Consider the following 15,000-nt stretch of genomic DNA (forward strand, 5'->3'; position numbering starts at 1 on the left):
CCAAGGCTTCTTTAAACCTCAAGAATCTGTGAAAATCCATACGACCCGAAGAAATAGTATCCCTTTCAGCTATCATGAAAACATCAAAGTAATGTTGGATAAAACCGTTACGCTATGGAACCCCAGAAACCCACTGGAACAATAAAGGAGTTCAAGGTGCACTTAAATAGGCTCTTATCTAAGAGTTGTATCTGTTAGAAAAGCTATCTGTAAGCCATTACCCTATTGGTGAGTGAAATCTGTCTTCTAGTCGTGTGTCTCTGTATGAGCCTGTTTCGCTTTTTGATTCTTGCCTGCCGATCTCGTTATGGCACACAGCGTTATCATCTCACTGCTGCTGGGTCATCATGTCAGCACAGCTGTGGACACAAACCCGGCCAGCACTCGTAAACTCTACTGGGTGGGGAGACATGCTTAATCACCCTTTCCGGACACCAATGTTCTTAGGAAAAAATATTGTGCGGCTATAAAGTAGGGCTGCAGGACCCGAGATGACCCTTTGAGTTATCTACTAGCATTCCTAATATGTTTCACAGCTACCGTCTGTGTCTCCTCTCCCCTCTCTGTCGTGCAGGTAAGTGTGAGGACTCCCTGGCCACACCCCTTCCCTACAGCTCCTTCACCGGCTCCTCCGTCTACGCCACCGGCTACGGAGCCGGCTACGCCAAACTCAACCGGAGGGGAGGTAGGCATCAGTGGACGACCGTGTAGGGTTCACGGTCGCTGCAGAGCAGAGGTGATGGGAGATGGCCTGGAAATGTTTGCTATTAGGCCCTTTGAAAAATTAGGCTTTAAATGCGCTCCGGGGACATTCAGGTAAAATACTGAAAAAGGTTTATTAAAATGGTCATTCATATTGCGATACAATTTATTATCATGATAATGAGTACTTTAATAAACCAACACACTCAATCAATCGTTAACCGTGTTGACAATTATTCAAACGATTATTCTATCTATTGTTAGAAAAAACCATCTCTCTTTTAATTCTCTAGCGGATATTGACGTGCTGTCCAATCGACGCTGTTCCTTAAGCCACCGGGATTGGTTGACTCTAACAACCGGTTCTTAACCAGATCAATCGGGCTTAAGTAATGTTTTTATTGACACGGCTGTCTGGTGCTTCTGCACAGAGTGTAGAGTATGTTTCACACAGCAATCACGTTAGGTTGATGTAACGGTACAGCACACGGGGCAGACCAAGTGTTGGGCACAAGTTGAGAAGCTTATTAAGGCCGTATAGTGTCAGGTTGGGGTTGGGGGGAGGGGGGGGGGGGGGGGGGGGCTGTTACCCTGTGGACACATTCAATCAGAGCAGTCTGCATCTGTCGTCCCACACTACCTCCTCTCAGCCCTAGAACCGTGAACCGCCCTAGTCTCTCCCTCTTCTCATCTCCCCACTCAACCCTCGCACCTCCCCCCCTCCCTGCCTCCCCCCCCCCCCCCCCCCTCCCCTCCCCCCCCCCCCCCCCCCCCCCTCCCACCAGGCTCCGGGGGCTGGTCCCCAGTGGACGCCGACCGCTACCAGTGGCTCCAGGTGGACCTGGGCTCCAGGAAGAAGGTGGTCGCCGTGGCAACGCAGGGCCGCTACAGCAGCGCCGATTGGACGAGGCGCTACCGGCTGCTGTACAGCGACACGGGCAAGAACTGGCGGCCCTTCCTGCAGGACGGGAACATCTGGGTGAGCCCGAGGCCGCCGCCGCCGTGCGGCGTCCGTCTGTGCCGATGTTGTCGGTGAAGGAGATGACGGCAGCCTCCCCGGAGGTCTGGGGGAAGCTGCCGTCATCTCCTTCAGCACAAGAGGCGTGATCAACGGGCCTAGTTCAAATGACTCTGTACGCGATTGGCTGCCTGCCGTCGCTTCCCTGTCGTCATTGTGTTAAACCAGCCAATAGCGCGCCAGGGGGAAAAGCCAGCTTGGTGATTGCCTCCCACAAAAACGAATCGAAACTAGAAAGAAATGTATTGCTCTCCTCCAGACCCTTCTGCAGGGCGGACTCAAACCGCCGGCAGAACGGGCGGGGCTACCCAGTCTATCTTCATAGGGCTTGTGCATCACAAGGCCTCACGGGGTCTTTTGCTGGCGACACTCCTGCCATATTGACAGGAGGGGCTGCAGTACTGTACGATCCGAAATCAATGTAAACATACCGTCACCCAGGCTGGAAAATAGGAAAGGCTGGAAAAAGGAAAATACTGTTTTGTGTGAGCCAAGTCTCCCCTGAGAAGTGCTGCGGCGTTTCCAAACAGCCCTAATCTCTCCCCATGATGACAAATTATTTTCCCCATTTAATACTAAGCACCATCATCACCAACACAATAACTAACATCCCAAGGCTCCCGTGGTTCACGCACAGCGGCGGTCTCTGCGATGTGAACTTGAGAGCCTTATCCCTCTCTGCCGTCGTGATGGGGTCCTATTGAGAGGTGCTTGAGAACTAACCCGCGGGCCGCGCTCCGATGTGTTCCAGACGTTTGAGGGCAACTCCGACAGCGAGGGCGTGACGCGGCACGAGCTCCTGCGCTCCATCGTGGCGCGCTACGTCCGCTTCGTCCCGCTGCAGTGGAGCCAGGAGGGCCGCATGGGGCTGAGGGTGGAGGTGTACGGCTGCGCCTACTGTGAGTCCACCTCCGTCCAATCGCTGTTCACTAAAGTGCATCCGCAGCAGGTGGTGTTCTCTGAGCGCACGGTGCGCTTTAACAGCGTGGGTACTGCCAACTCACCGTCGCACTGCCATGCACACAATAAAAAGGTTTCAGGATGTTTCCTGTGGTTACTGTTACTCAGGACAGACATACGACCACAGATACACAACCCCAGAGTCAGTGGTTCTGCCATTGCGATGATGTAAGCCAATCAGAGACAGCTTTTGCACACCCCCTATCTGATGCTTTTTCCTGCGGTGGGATACTCAACGTCTCTTTTGTCTCGGGGCACACAGGGTCGGATGTCGTCAGTTTCGATGGCCAAGGTGTCATCTCCTACCGCTTCAGTAGTAAGACGAAGAAGATCAAGTTCCTCACGGACGTCATCTCCCTGAAGTTCCGGACCAGTGCGGGCCACGGCGTGCTGCTCCACGGGGAGGGGCAGCAGGGCGACTACATCTCCCTGGAGCTCCAGCGCGCACGCCTCGTGCTCAGCATCAACCTGGGTACGGGCGTCTCTGAGGGGGTCTGTAGGACGATCGATGAGAGGACAAAGAAGGACGGGCTGCACAATGAGCAGTCTCACACATCGGAATCTAGACTCATATCGTATCTATTAATATCTATAACTATGTGTGATTGATATGGATGTCAATATTGTTGCACTCCATCACCATTCACGCATCAGTCTAAGAATAGCTGATTACTTTATTAAGTTTTTTTGGGGGGTGAAAAAAAAAAACATACTAAAAATGTGAAGGTGAATTTTGGCTTATTTAAAACCAAACCCCAAAACATGTTTTGGAATTATGGTTTCCATAATTATTGTGTCCATACATGTTCATAAACAAAGATGTATCAACAAACGAACAAACATTAACAAGTAGACACTGTGCATTGCTGCGTTCACTAGATTGTTAGATAGATAGAATAACTAAAGCGTGTTTAGACTTTAAATGAGGCGTCACTCTCCGATTGGTTGTCTTCCCTACAGGCAGCAACCAATACGGCTCCATCCAGGGCCACACGGCGGTGACCAGCGGCAGCCTGTTGGACGACGACCACTGGCACTCGGTCCTCATCCAACGCTATCGCAGGAATGTGAACTTCACGCTGGACCAACACACGCAGCCGTTCAGGACCAACGGGGAGTTCGACCACCTGGACCTCGACTACGAGGTATGGCTGATGCAGGCACATGAGCTTCCACAGGGTTGTCACATTTTCCACATATTGATTTCATGGATGTGGATCGTTTTTTGTCACGATTAAAAAGAGAATACTTTTTTTATCAGCAATCTTCAATAGTGTTTGGATTGAGCCTCATGGTTTCATGCGTGCGGCTCTTTAACAATGAGAAGGAGTCAAAATAAGGACACCTACTCTGAACACAATAAAATCTAAATGTTAAGATGACATACTAATATAATATCACTGTCAATAACAATGACCCTCCTTATTGATTTGTATAGCCATCTGACAAGTCTGAACGTTGGACTGTGTCTTCATGAGCCTTGTGACCGAGGTCCATAAAGATACAGCCATGAACAGCGTCTTACGCTCAGAGTCGCGACCGTCTCTCCATCTGATGCAGATCTCCTTCGGGGGTTTGCCCGCCTCCAACAAACCCAGCTCAGGCGGCCGGGACAACTTTGTGGGCTGCATGGAGGGCATCGTCTACAACGGAGACAACATCACCAGCCTCATCCACAGGAAGAAGGTGGACACCTCCAGCTTCGTAAGAACCTCCGCCTCATGCCTCTGGTGTCTGTGTGGATGCGTGGGTGGGTTGGGGGCGTGTGTATGCACGTACGTTTGTCTGAGCTTAAGCGCTTCGGTGGGTGTGTGAGCGCGTGAGTGCGTGTGTTTACCTGGGCCAGGTTTTGATGGCATTAGGAGTTGAGGCTCCGCTTGGAGACCAGGGCAGTGCAGGCGAAGTTGGGCCCGGTTGAGTCCATTAAACCCCAGTAATCCGTCCAACGTCAGGGCACAGCATAGTCGTGTCCTGAGGGGAATGCTCAGTGGTTCTCCGCCAGCCGGTTCAACCATAAAATACAGTTCTCACAGTGTTTGAATTGAACAGGGCTGAGGTGGGGAATACCTGCATTATCATAGATATTGAAAAACTAAAAGTGGCAACATTTGTCTAGGAAATGGGAGCAATCACTTGAGACCTGTCAGAAAAAAAGACTTTTATGCCTACCGTTTTGAAGTTGAATTGTTAGCTTTTGATATATGAAGCATTTGGAGAGGATATTCGCATGGTGGATCATTACATTCAGATCAACACAACTGTGAGACCGATCTAAGAATTCAAAACCCTGAACAATTGTACAATACCAGCATCCCTACGACGGCGGCCCCGTCGGATGCACTTCCTGAGCGCTGAAACGCGTCGGCCTCCCATAGCTCTCTACAGAGACAGGGTAGTGTCCAGGCTGTCTGCACTTACCACCGCAGGGCTGACAGTGCAGCAGACAGGAAGGAGAGGCCTGGGTATGGATCAATACCCGGGACTGTTTCCAGAACTCTTAGCTGACTTTTCCACCTGGCCCTTAATGTAATCCCCTCGCCCCATCACCTCGATCCGGACGCACTCTCTGCTGGATTCCGGGGGTTTGTGTTCCGTGGATATTTTCCCCTTTTAATAACACGATCCATCTGGGTCCTCCAGATGGATCAGACATGGGGATCCTCTCTGATTACAGGGACAGCGTCCTATATTGTTTTGTTGATGAGGTTTAGGATTGTAATTACCATTTATTTTGGTATAGATAGCAAACACATCGAGAAAATGCCTGTTCTCCTCTTTGAGTCTATTGTCTATAGTGTTAGACACATGGGTCTCTTCTGTGTGAAGGTCAACTGTGCTGTGTTTCATCTAGATTGTAGTCGTAGTAGTTGTAGTCGTCGTAGTAGCAGAAACAGTAGTAGTAGTAACAGTAGTAGTCGGTCTGCAGCCCTCTGCCGACACATGCGGCAACACACAAGTGTTGCTAGGTCTACACTTTTCACTTTGTAAAGTACACAACCTCTAGCACAAAGCATCCTGCTGGCCTCACTCCGTGTAACGGATATGGAGGACAGTATTATAGCGCTCCATCACCATTCACGGATCAGTCTAAGAATAGCTGATTGCTTTAGTAACTTTATTCTGTTTTGGGGGGGGGAATGTGTGAAGAACAAAAAGGAAGATGAGGTAGCTTATTTAAAACCAAACCCAAAAAAATGTTTTGGAATTATGGTGTCCATAATTATTGTGTCAATACATGTTCATAAACAACATGTACCAACAACCTATCATGCACTAACAAGTACACACCGTGCACTGCTGCACTCACTCTGTAGAATCAAACCAAGACTTCAGAAGGTACTTTCACAGGGAACATCGGGAAATTGGTGCTTCACTCCACTATCATGGAGCAATGGTAGTTTGAGTGGCAATTCAAAAGAAAACAGACTTAGTAGCATAAATGGCTTCTCACTCAGTATTATTCTGTTGTTTTGTTATCCTCCCTCAAATGTGTGTTTACGCAGAAGTAAAACCAGCGATTTACGATTAAATTTTCTCTTTGAAATCTTTTCCACCTCTTGATGAGTGCAAGCCAATCGTCCCAGGAGGCGTTGTTCATCCATAGACCCCGCACCGTGGATCTAGCGACCATACTGTTGAGCTACAAACGATGGATCCAAAAACACAAAACACAAAAGATCTCAAGGGGGATAACCCCTGACCCCACTGACCCCCATGACCTCCCTGTGACCCCTGTGACCCCTCTAACCCCCATGCCCTCCCTGTGACCCCTCTGACCCCCATGCCCTCCCTGTGACCCCTCTGACCCCCATGGCCTCCCTGTGACCCCCCTGTCCCTCTGTCTCTCTGCCCCCCCCCACCTCAGAGGAACCTGACCTTCTCCTGCTCGGAGTCGCGCTCCTTCCCGGTGTTCTTCAACTCGTCGTCCTTCCTGCAGCTGCCGGGCCAGGGTGACAGCGACACGCTGTCCGTCAGCCTGTCCTTCCGCACCTGGAACCCCAGCGGCCTGCTGGTGTACACGGCGCTGGCCGACGGCGTGGTGGAGGTCGGCCTCGCCGACGGCAAGGTCACCGTCTACATCAACGTGACGCAGAGGAAGAACACCCGCATCGACATCTCCTCGGGTGAGGCTCCGGGACCCGCCGGTGTTTCAGGCCAGTGGCCGGTGTTTTTCCGCCGGCAGTACTCCAGGTGAGCCGTTGAACTAGGGCGCCGTCACCGCGGTGACGGCGCCCTGGTTCACCGGCTCACCTGGAGTACTGCCGGTGGCGTGCGTGCTCTCTGAGGAGACACGTGCGGCCCCATCTGGGTTCAGACGCGGTTGTTTCCCCGTGTTCAGCTGTTTCTCACGGTGGCTCCTCTTTGATACGTTCAGAAGCGTCCTCGTACCTATTATCTGCCCCCCATCTGGTCTACGGCTTCAGTGCATTAGTACCGAGACCAACAGTGATTAGGACAGCGGAGAGCCTCGATGCGTTTCATTGAGTGTGATTAATAGTTCATGCCCCACTCAGTGACTACGGTTTACTTTCTGTAAACGCACCGCTTGGATTCCTTAATGGTCCTAAACTCAATCGGTCTGCTCCTAATACAGCAGACGCATCATGAGCGTGCAATCTAATCACATCATCACTGCATCAGGCACCGTGCGTGTGTGAGGATAACGATGACGATGATGGTTACCATGGTAATAGCCTCCTTGCCCCATCTCAGGGTCCAACCTGAACGACGGCCAGTGGCACACGGTCCACCTCAACGCCCTGGAGAACTACGCCATGCTGACCATCGACGGCGACGAGGCGTCCACCGTGAGGACCGCCATCCCCATCCAGATCACCACCGGGGGCACCTACTACTTCGGAGGTCAGGGGTCACGCTGACACACCTAGTGGTCGGATCAGACCCGGCTGGGGGTCAAGTACGACAGAACGGGATGGTAGCACTTTACATTAGGGGTACCATAGTGTGAACCCTTACCCTACTACCCCTATTACACAATGGATTAACTCCTTTCTCGTTAGCGTGCACGCCGTTATCTATGGAGTCTATCTATGGAGAACTACGAGCATTTAAGACATCACTAGCAGAACTATGAGCATTTAAGACATCAGTAGCAGGACCAGGAGCATTTAAGACATCACTAGCAGAACGAGGAGCATTTAAGACATCACTAGCAGAACGAGGAGCATTTAAGACATCACTAGCAGAACGAGGAGCATTTAAGACATCACTAGCAGAGCGAGGAGCATTTAAGACATCACTAGCAGAACGAGGAGCATTTAAGACATCACTAGCAGCATTTAAGCCACCACCAATACTTGTGGAGCCATACCCAATCATTCACCATCACCTATGGAAACACCTGACAATCTCATAAAGTCCAATTCCTCATTTTAGACCAAATATAGAGGGGATATTTTCGGTAGGTCATCTATAATTCATTTGTCTCGGCTAATCACTGTGAGGTAAAGGAGCTGGAGTCCCAGAGCGGTGAAGCCTGTACCTGGGTACAGGAGTGGGGAGGAGGCCAGGGCTTCATCGACCTCCGGGGCTGCAGTGCTCTGCTGAACGCCTGCCAGGAACATCTCTGTACCACTACCTTTCATACAGGGTGCGCTGCTCTCGTCAAACACTCCTGTGTGGTGGTGACATAAACAGGAGTCTTCGGTTTCACATTTTTCGGTGTAGTTGTTAATTATGCATGAATACATTTTTGGACTTCGCTTTTGATTGTCTTCATTTTGACTTATTTTTGTATTGGTAACCAATACCAATAGGTATTGGTATTGGTAACCAATACCAATACCTATTGGTATTGGTAACCCATACCAATAGTTATTGTTTTCTGCAATACATCCGTTGAGCACCAGAAAAATGGCGGCCCTTCCTTTGGGTATAGTGACGCTTTGAATCAATAATGCAATAGATAAGCAGAGTGCAGGATCCTAATGCTCCATTTAAATCTGCTGTAATGAGGCACTTTGGCTTCATTCGTTCGTGGCGCAGTACACTGGTATTGTTCATCCTACACCCCAAACTACACACTACGCTGGTCATAGTCCTAATAGACCCCAAACTACACACTACACTGGTCATAATAGACCCCAAACTACACACTACGCTGGTCATAGTCATATAGACCCCAAACTACACACTACACTGGTCATAGTCCTAATAGAACCCAAACTACACACTACACTGGTCATAGTCATCTTACACCCCAAACTACACACTACACTGGTCATAGTCATAATAGACCCCAAACTACACACTACACTGGTCATAGTCACCCTACACCCCAAACTACACACTACGCTGGTCATAGTCCTAATAGACCCCAAACTACAAACTACACTGGTCATAGTCATAATAGACCCCAAACTACACACTACGCTGGTCATAGTCATAATAGACCCCAAACTACACACTACACTGGTCATAGTCACCAAACTACACACTACGCTGGTCATAGTCACCAAACTACACACTACACTGGTCATAGTCATCCTACACCCCAAACTACACACTACACTGGTCATAGTCATAATAGACCCCAAACTACACACTACACTGGTCATAGTCACCCTACACCCCAAACTACACACTACACTGGTCATAGTCCTAATAGACCCCAAACTACACACTACACTGGTCATAGTCATAATAGACCCCAAACTACACACTACACTGGTCATAGTCACCCTACACCCCAAACTACACACTACACTGGTCATAGTCCTAATAGACCCCAAACTACACACTACACTGGTCATAGTCATAATAGACCCCAAACTACACACTACACTGATCATAGTCACCCTACACCCCAAACTACACACTACGCTGGTCATAGTCACCCTACACCCCAAACTACACACGACACAACACACCCACCATGTCTTCTAACTGTAGTCTTGTGTCAAACTTTGAAGCAGCTTTAGCACGACTCTAAAGCTTCTGAGCGGGCTCGATCACACCATGATCCGAGACAGCGAGTTGTTTAAAGGTTGAGGGGCCGACTCCGCCCCGGCACTGGTTGTCCTTGACCTTTGACCCTTTCCTGGTCGCCCAGGCTACTTCCTGCGCACCAACACGCCCCCGCTGCAGCGCTCCTTCCAGGGCTGCATGCAGATGATCCACGTGGACGACCAGCTGGCCGACCTGCGGGCCGTGGAGCAGGGCCTCATCGGCATGTTCCAGAACGTCAGCCTGGACATGTGCGCCATCATAGACCGGTGAGTGGCTTCAGATCAGTCTTAGAGGGACATCATAGACCGGTGGTGAGTGGCTTCAGATCAGCCTTAGAGGGACATCATAGACCGGTGGTGAGTGGCTTCAGATCAGTCTTAGAGGGACATCATAGACCGGTGAGTGGCTTCAGATCAGCCTTAGAGAGCCATCATAGACCGGTGAGTGGCTTCAGATCAGTCTTAGAGGGACATCATAGACCGGTGGTGAGTGGCTTCAGATCAGTTTGAGAGAGCCATCATAGACCATAGTGTCTCCCTCCAGGTGTGTCCCTAACCAGTGTGAGCACGGCGGTCGCTGCTCCCAGACCTGGGACTCGTTCAGCTGCATCTGCAACGGGACCGGATACAGAGGAGCCACCTGCCACACCTGTTAGTACACACGCGTGTGCGTGTGCGCACACGCACTCGCACACGCACACACACACACACACACACACACACACACACACACACACACACTCACACACACACACACAGGGAGGGATGCAGCAGGTTCCAGTGAGCGTGTGTGTTGTGGTTCCAGCGGTGTACCAGCAGTCCTGTGAGGAGGTCCTGCACCTGGGCAGGGCCCCCGGGGGCCACTGGGTGGACCCCGACGGCAGCGGGCCCCTGCAGGCCCTCCGCGTCAGCTGTGACCTGACAGGTAGGGGAACAGGAACACACACACACACACACACGACAGCTGTGACCTGATAGTTAGGGGCCGTCTTCACAATGGAACAGAAACACACACACACACACACACACACACACACACACACACTTAAACACACATACACGCACACGCACACACACACTCACGCACGCACACACACACACACACACACACACGACACTGCTCGATTCCTTCCTTATATATGTAGTTGCCTACTTATATATATATATATATATATATATATATTAAATGTCCCTATATATATATATATATATATATATATATATATATATATATATATATATATATATATATTAAAAAAAAAATATATATATATATATATATACTTCACCACTTTAAATATGCCATATATTTGTAAACAATTTTAAACTCAGCAAAAAGAGTTAAAGTGAAACATAGACAGGAAGTGAAGGTCAACGTTTATATATATATATGCAAAAATTCTTCTACTTATAAATATCTAAAACAGGATACGTCTAACAAAAAACTCCCAACAATACGTCTGAAAAAACTCCCAACTAAAATTATGCAAACATTTTTAAGCGTTGACCTTGACTTCCTGTCTATGTTTCACTTGAACTGTTTTCGCCGAGTTTCAAGTCTTTTTTAATGTATGCCATATTTAATGTGGTGAAGAGCATGAAGGCAACCCCCCCAACCAAGGTCCCTGCCAACATTTATAAAGCAGATCCAATCAGCATGGGTTAGCCCCCAGTCCTCTGGGAGGGGGTCCCGGCCCCCCCGGACATAGTGGCTGGAATCAGACTCCCTCTCTTATGCCGCGTTTCCACTGCATGGTGCAGTACGGTTCGGTTCGCCTCAGTCCGGTAGGGAGGGGGCGGTATAGCCCAGCTCAGTTCCGAGGTCGCGTTTCCACCGCCGACAGTACCCTTTGTGGTAGGCCGGATGTCGATCGCCGCGGCCGCTACGTAAACATCGTAAACAACGTCTTCCTCCCCAAGAATGCAGAGGAACGTCTCCACCTCCTTGTTCGCCCGAGCAAGCGTTTTACACGACATGTTCATTGTAAAGAATAATACCTCGAGGCTACTGTTCGTTTGTTTTTATCCCCACGTCGCCTGGATGTGACGATTCTGTCGACCAATCAACGGAGGGGGTGTGTAGCTCGCACCCTTTCAGGCGTCTCAGTACCTCAACAGAGGAGTACTGAAGACGAGGGCAAAACGAGTACGGCTCAGTCCGGGTCACGCCCACTTTTGGCGGTGGAAACGCAATCCATACCGCACCTTTGCGAACCGAACCGTACCGCAGCCTGCAGTGGAAACGTGGCATTAAAGTCCACCTCGATGTGTGCTGGATAGATCAATCTACCAGCCTACCCAGTGGACTGTAGCAAACGCTGCTCATCTATCCAGCACACGTCTAGGTGACGTCAGAAGAGGCAGATTTTCAAAATCTTTGCTTGTAAGGCTAATACCACTCACACCTGGTGGTGTTATATGGCTCACACCTGGTGGTGTTATATGGCTCACACCTGGTGGTGTTATATGTCTCACACCTGGTGGTGTTATATGTCTCACACCTGGTGGTGTTATATGTCTCACACCTGGTGGTGTTATGTGTCTCACACCTGGTGGTGTTATATGGCTCACACCTGGTGGTGTTATATGGCTCACACCTGGTGGTGTTATATGGCTCACACCTGGTGGTGTTATATGGCTCACACCTGGTGGTGTTATATGGCTCACACCTGGTGGTGTTATATGGCTCACACCTGGTGGTGTTATATGGCTCACACCTGGTGGTGTTATGTGTCTCACACCTGGTGGTGTTATATGGCTCACACCTGGTGGTGTTATGTGTCTCACACCTTGTGGTGTTATATGGCTCACACCTGGTGGTGTTATATGGCTCACACCTGGTGGTGTTATATGTCCCCTTTAAAGAGGCAGCAGTCAGCCTAGAGCTGCTGCAGTCCGACTGCTCAGGACCGTTCCTCGGTCCGACAGACAGTCTCAATGTCCTGGTGTTGACCTTTCAGAGGGCACGGTGTGGACGTCAGTGAAGAACAACCTCTCACCTCAGACAGCCGTGACCGCCCTGGACCAGGAGGGGAAGGCCGTCCTCCGGCTGGACTACAACATGAGCACACAACAGGTCCAGCCGCTGTCTCTCTGCGAACGTCTCTCTGTCTCTGTCTCTGTCTCTGTCTCTCTCTCTCTGTCTCTGTCTCTCTCTCTCTCTCTCTCTGTCTCTGTCTCTGTCTCTGTCTCTCTCTCTCTCTCTCTGTCTCTGTCTCTGTCTCTCTCTCTCTGTCTCTATCTCTCTCTCTCTCTCTCTCTCTCCCTCTCTCTCTCTCTCTCTCTCCCTCTCTCTCTCTCCCTCTCTCCCCCTCTCTCTCTCTCTCTCTCTCTCTCTCTCTCTCTCTCTCTCTCTCTCTCTCTCCCTCTCTCCCTCTCTCTCTCTCTCTCTCTCCCCCTCTCTCTCTCTCTCTCTCTCTCTCTCTCTCTCTCTCTCTCTCTCTCTCTCTCTCTCTCTCTCTCTCTCTCTCTCTCTCTCTCTCTCTCTCTCTCTCTCTCTCTCACCACCAGCTATGAGTGACATGCTCATAGCTGCTGAGCGTCTGGGAGAATATCTCTGTAGGGTTGACTGAGCACATTTCAGGGGAGGTCCATCTGGCCCGTTAATCACAGCTGCGTGTAACGCAACACTCCTCAGTGGTGGAGAAACATGAAGAAGTGAAATGAGGAAAAAATAAATACGCAAATGACACTTATGTTGCAGCGCAACGTAATGCATCTGAAGAAGAGAGGAAGACTTGATCCGACTGCTTTCCACGGTCAAATCTGGAAGAAATATAGTAAAAGAGAACCGGATGATTAGCAGGAAAATACGGGTTAGCTAATTAACTATTGTTGTGTAGAGAGACAGTGCTTGAGACTTTGCAGAAGGCGACAAAGGTCCCCATAGGCCACCCTTCTGCGTTTGGTCCAGTTTGTTTACTTCACCTTCTCCCAACGATGTGGTTCTTCCTACAAGGTGTACGCAGTCACCAGCGGGGCCGACTACTGTGAGCAGCACATCGCCTACACCTGCCGCATGTCCCGCCTCCTCAACTCACCAGGTGACCCTTACCTCCAGCAACGCCTCCTACCGTAACAACCCACAGCCCCCCCCCCCCCCCCCCCCCCCACGGCCCACGACACACTCCGCACCCGGTGGTCCCCCCACACACGACGCCAACGTCAAACAGACGACGCCGGACTCACTCGGACGCGTGGGGGGTTGTGAGCCGGGATCCTTGATGCTGGGGAAACTGTGTTGGAAGTGCAAGCGTTCACGTGTGTACATGTGTGCGTGTGTGTGTGTGTGTGTGTGTGTGTGTGTGTGTGTGTGTGTGTGTGTCTGTGTGTGTGTGTGTGTGTGTGTGTGTGTGTGTGTGTGTGTGTGTGTGTGTTGTACCCCAGACGGCGAGCCGTACACCTGGTGGGTCGGGCGGGCCAACGAGAAGCACCTCTACTGGGGCGGCTCGGGCCCGGGGATCCAGAAGTGCGCGTGCGGGATCGAGAGGAACTGCACCAGCGCCAAGCACCAGTGCAACTGTGACGCGGACCAGCGGCAGTGGTGGGTGGGGGCGCGGCCTCAGGGCGGGGGCTGGGGGGCTAGCTCATGGCCAGCTGTGACCCTGACCAGCGGCAGTGGTGGGTCTCTGGGGGCTAGCTCATGGACAGCTGTGACCCTGACCAGAGGCAGTGGTGGGTCTCGGGGGGCTAGCTCATAGCCAGCTGTGTGTCGCTGGAGGCTCCCTTCTAAAGGGTACCTGCTGATTCAGCGGGGACACGACACACCTGTCTCGGGCTGAACTGAAGGGTTGTTTATTGCGTCAGTAAATGACGTTTAGAAAGCATGACCGCATTGCATTGTGGTATACGGGCGTACCATGTAGGGAACACCGTATGTTCACAGACATTCTGGGTGTTTTACGGCCACTACGTAGTGAATGAATTTAACCACTGAGCGTTCTGAAAATGGACTTTGACCCCAGCCTCTGTGTGCCCCCCAGGAGGGAGGACGCCGGGCTGCTGGTGTACAAGGACCACCTGCCCGTCAGCCAGCTGGTGGTGGGGGACACGGGCCGGGCCGGGTCGGAGGCCAAGCTCACCGTGGGGCCGCTGAGGTGCCGCGGAGACCGTGAGTACTGGAACGCACCCTGGGCTTTTTTGTGTTAATCTTTTGACCTGTACATTTGTATGCTTACCTTTGTGCCAATACGTGTCAATAAAGTAAAGTAAAGTAAAGTAAAGTAATAAAATTCAATAAAAAATGTTAGTCATGCACGCACGCACGGACGCACGCACGCACACACACACTGTGAGTGACGATATGCATTGGGTGTGACGTTCCTTCCAGGTGACTTCTGGAACGCGGCGTCG

The 15,000-nt window shown here is 50.8% G+C and overlaps 1 protein-coding gene across 1 annotated transcript in view; it reads left to right on the forward strand.

Moving 5' to 3' along the window:
- cntnap2b (contactin associated protein 2b) overlaps positions 1 to 15,000 on the forward strand; it is a 27,330-nt gene that overhangs the window by 5,052 nt on the left and 7,278 nt on the right. The window contains exons 2-17 of the mRNA XM_056596788.1: positions 575 to 685; positions 1,488 to 1,681; positions 2,472 to 2,619; positions 2,943 to 3,152; positions 3,641 to 3,825; positions 4,241 to 4,384; positions 6,546 to 6,804; positions 7,394 to 7,543; positions 9,753 to 9,915; positions 10,193 to 10,299; positions 10,454 to 10,573; positions 12,609 to 12,724; positions 13,607 to 13,691; positions 14,035 to 14,191; positions 14,631 to 14,758; positions 14,978 to 15,000. The exon at positions 14,978 to 15,000 is cut by the window's right edge and continues 148 nt beyond it. Of these exons, the coding sequence (XP_056452763.1) occupies positions 575 to 685; positions 1,488 to 1,681; positions 2,472 to 2,619; positions 2,943 to 3,152; positions 3,641 to 3,825; positions 4,241 to 4,384; positions 6,546 to 6,804; positions 7,394 to 7,543; positions 9,753 to 9,915; positions 10,193 to 10,299; positions 10,454 to 10,573; positions 12,609 to 12,724; positions 13,607 to 13,691; positions 14,035 to 14,191; positions 14,631 to 14,758; positions 14,978 to 15,000 (2,300 nt within the window). The remainder of the gene's footprint in view (positions 1 to 574; positions 686 to 1,487; positions 1,682 to 2,471; positions 2,620 to 2,942; positions 3,153 to 3,640; positions 3,826 to 4,240; positions 4,385 to 6,545; positions 6,805 to 7,393; positions 7,544 to 9,752; positions 9,916 to 10,192; positions 10,300 to 10,453; positions 10,574 to 12,608; positions 12,725 to 13,606; positions 13,692 to 14,034; positions 14,192 to 14,630; positions 14,759 to 14,977) is intronic.

Source organism: Gadus chalcogrammus, chromosome 8 (assembly GCF_026213295.1).
Source record: "Gadus chalcogrammus isolate NIFS_2021 chromosome 8, NIFS_Gcha_1.0, whole genome shotgun sequence".
In the NCBI taxonomy this organism is placed as follows: Eukaryota; Metazoa; Chordata; class Actinopteri; order Gadiformes; family Gadidae; genus Gadus; species Gadus chalcogrammus.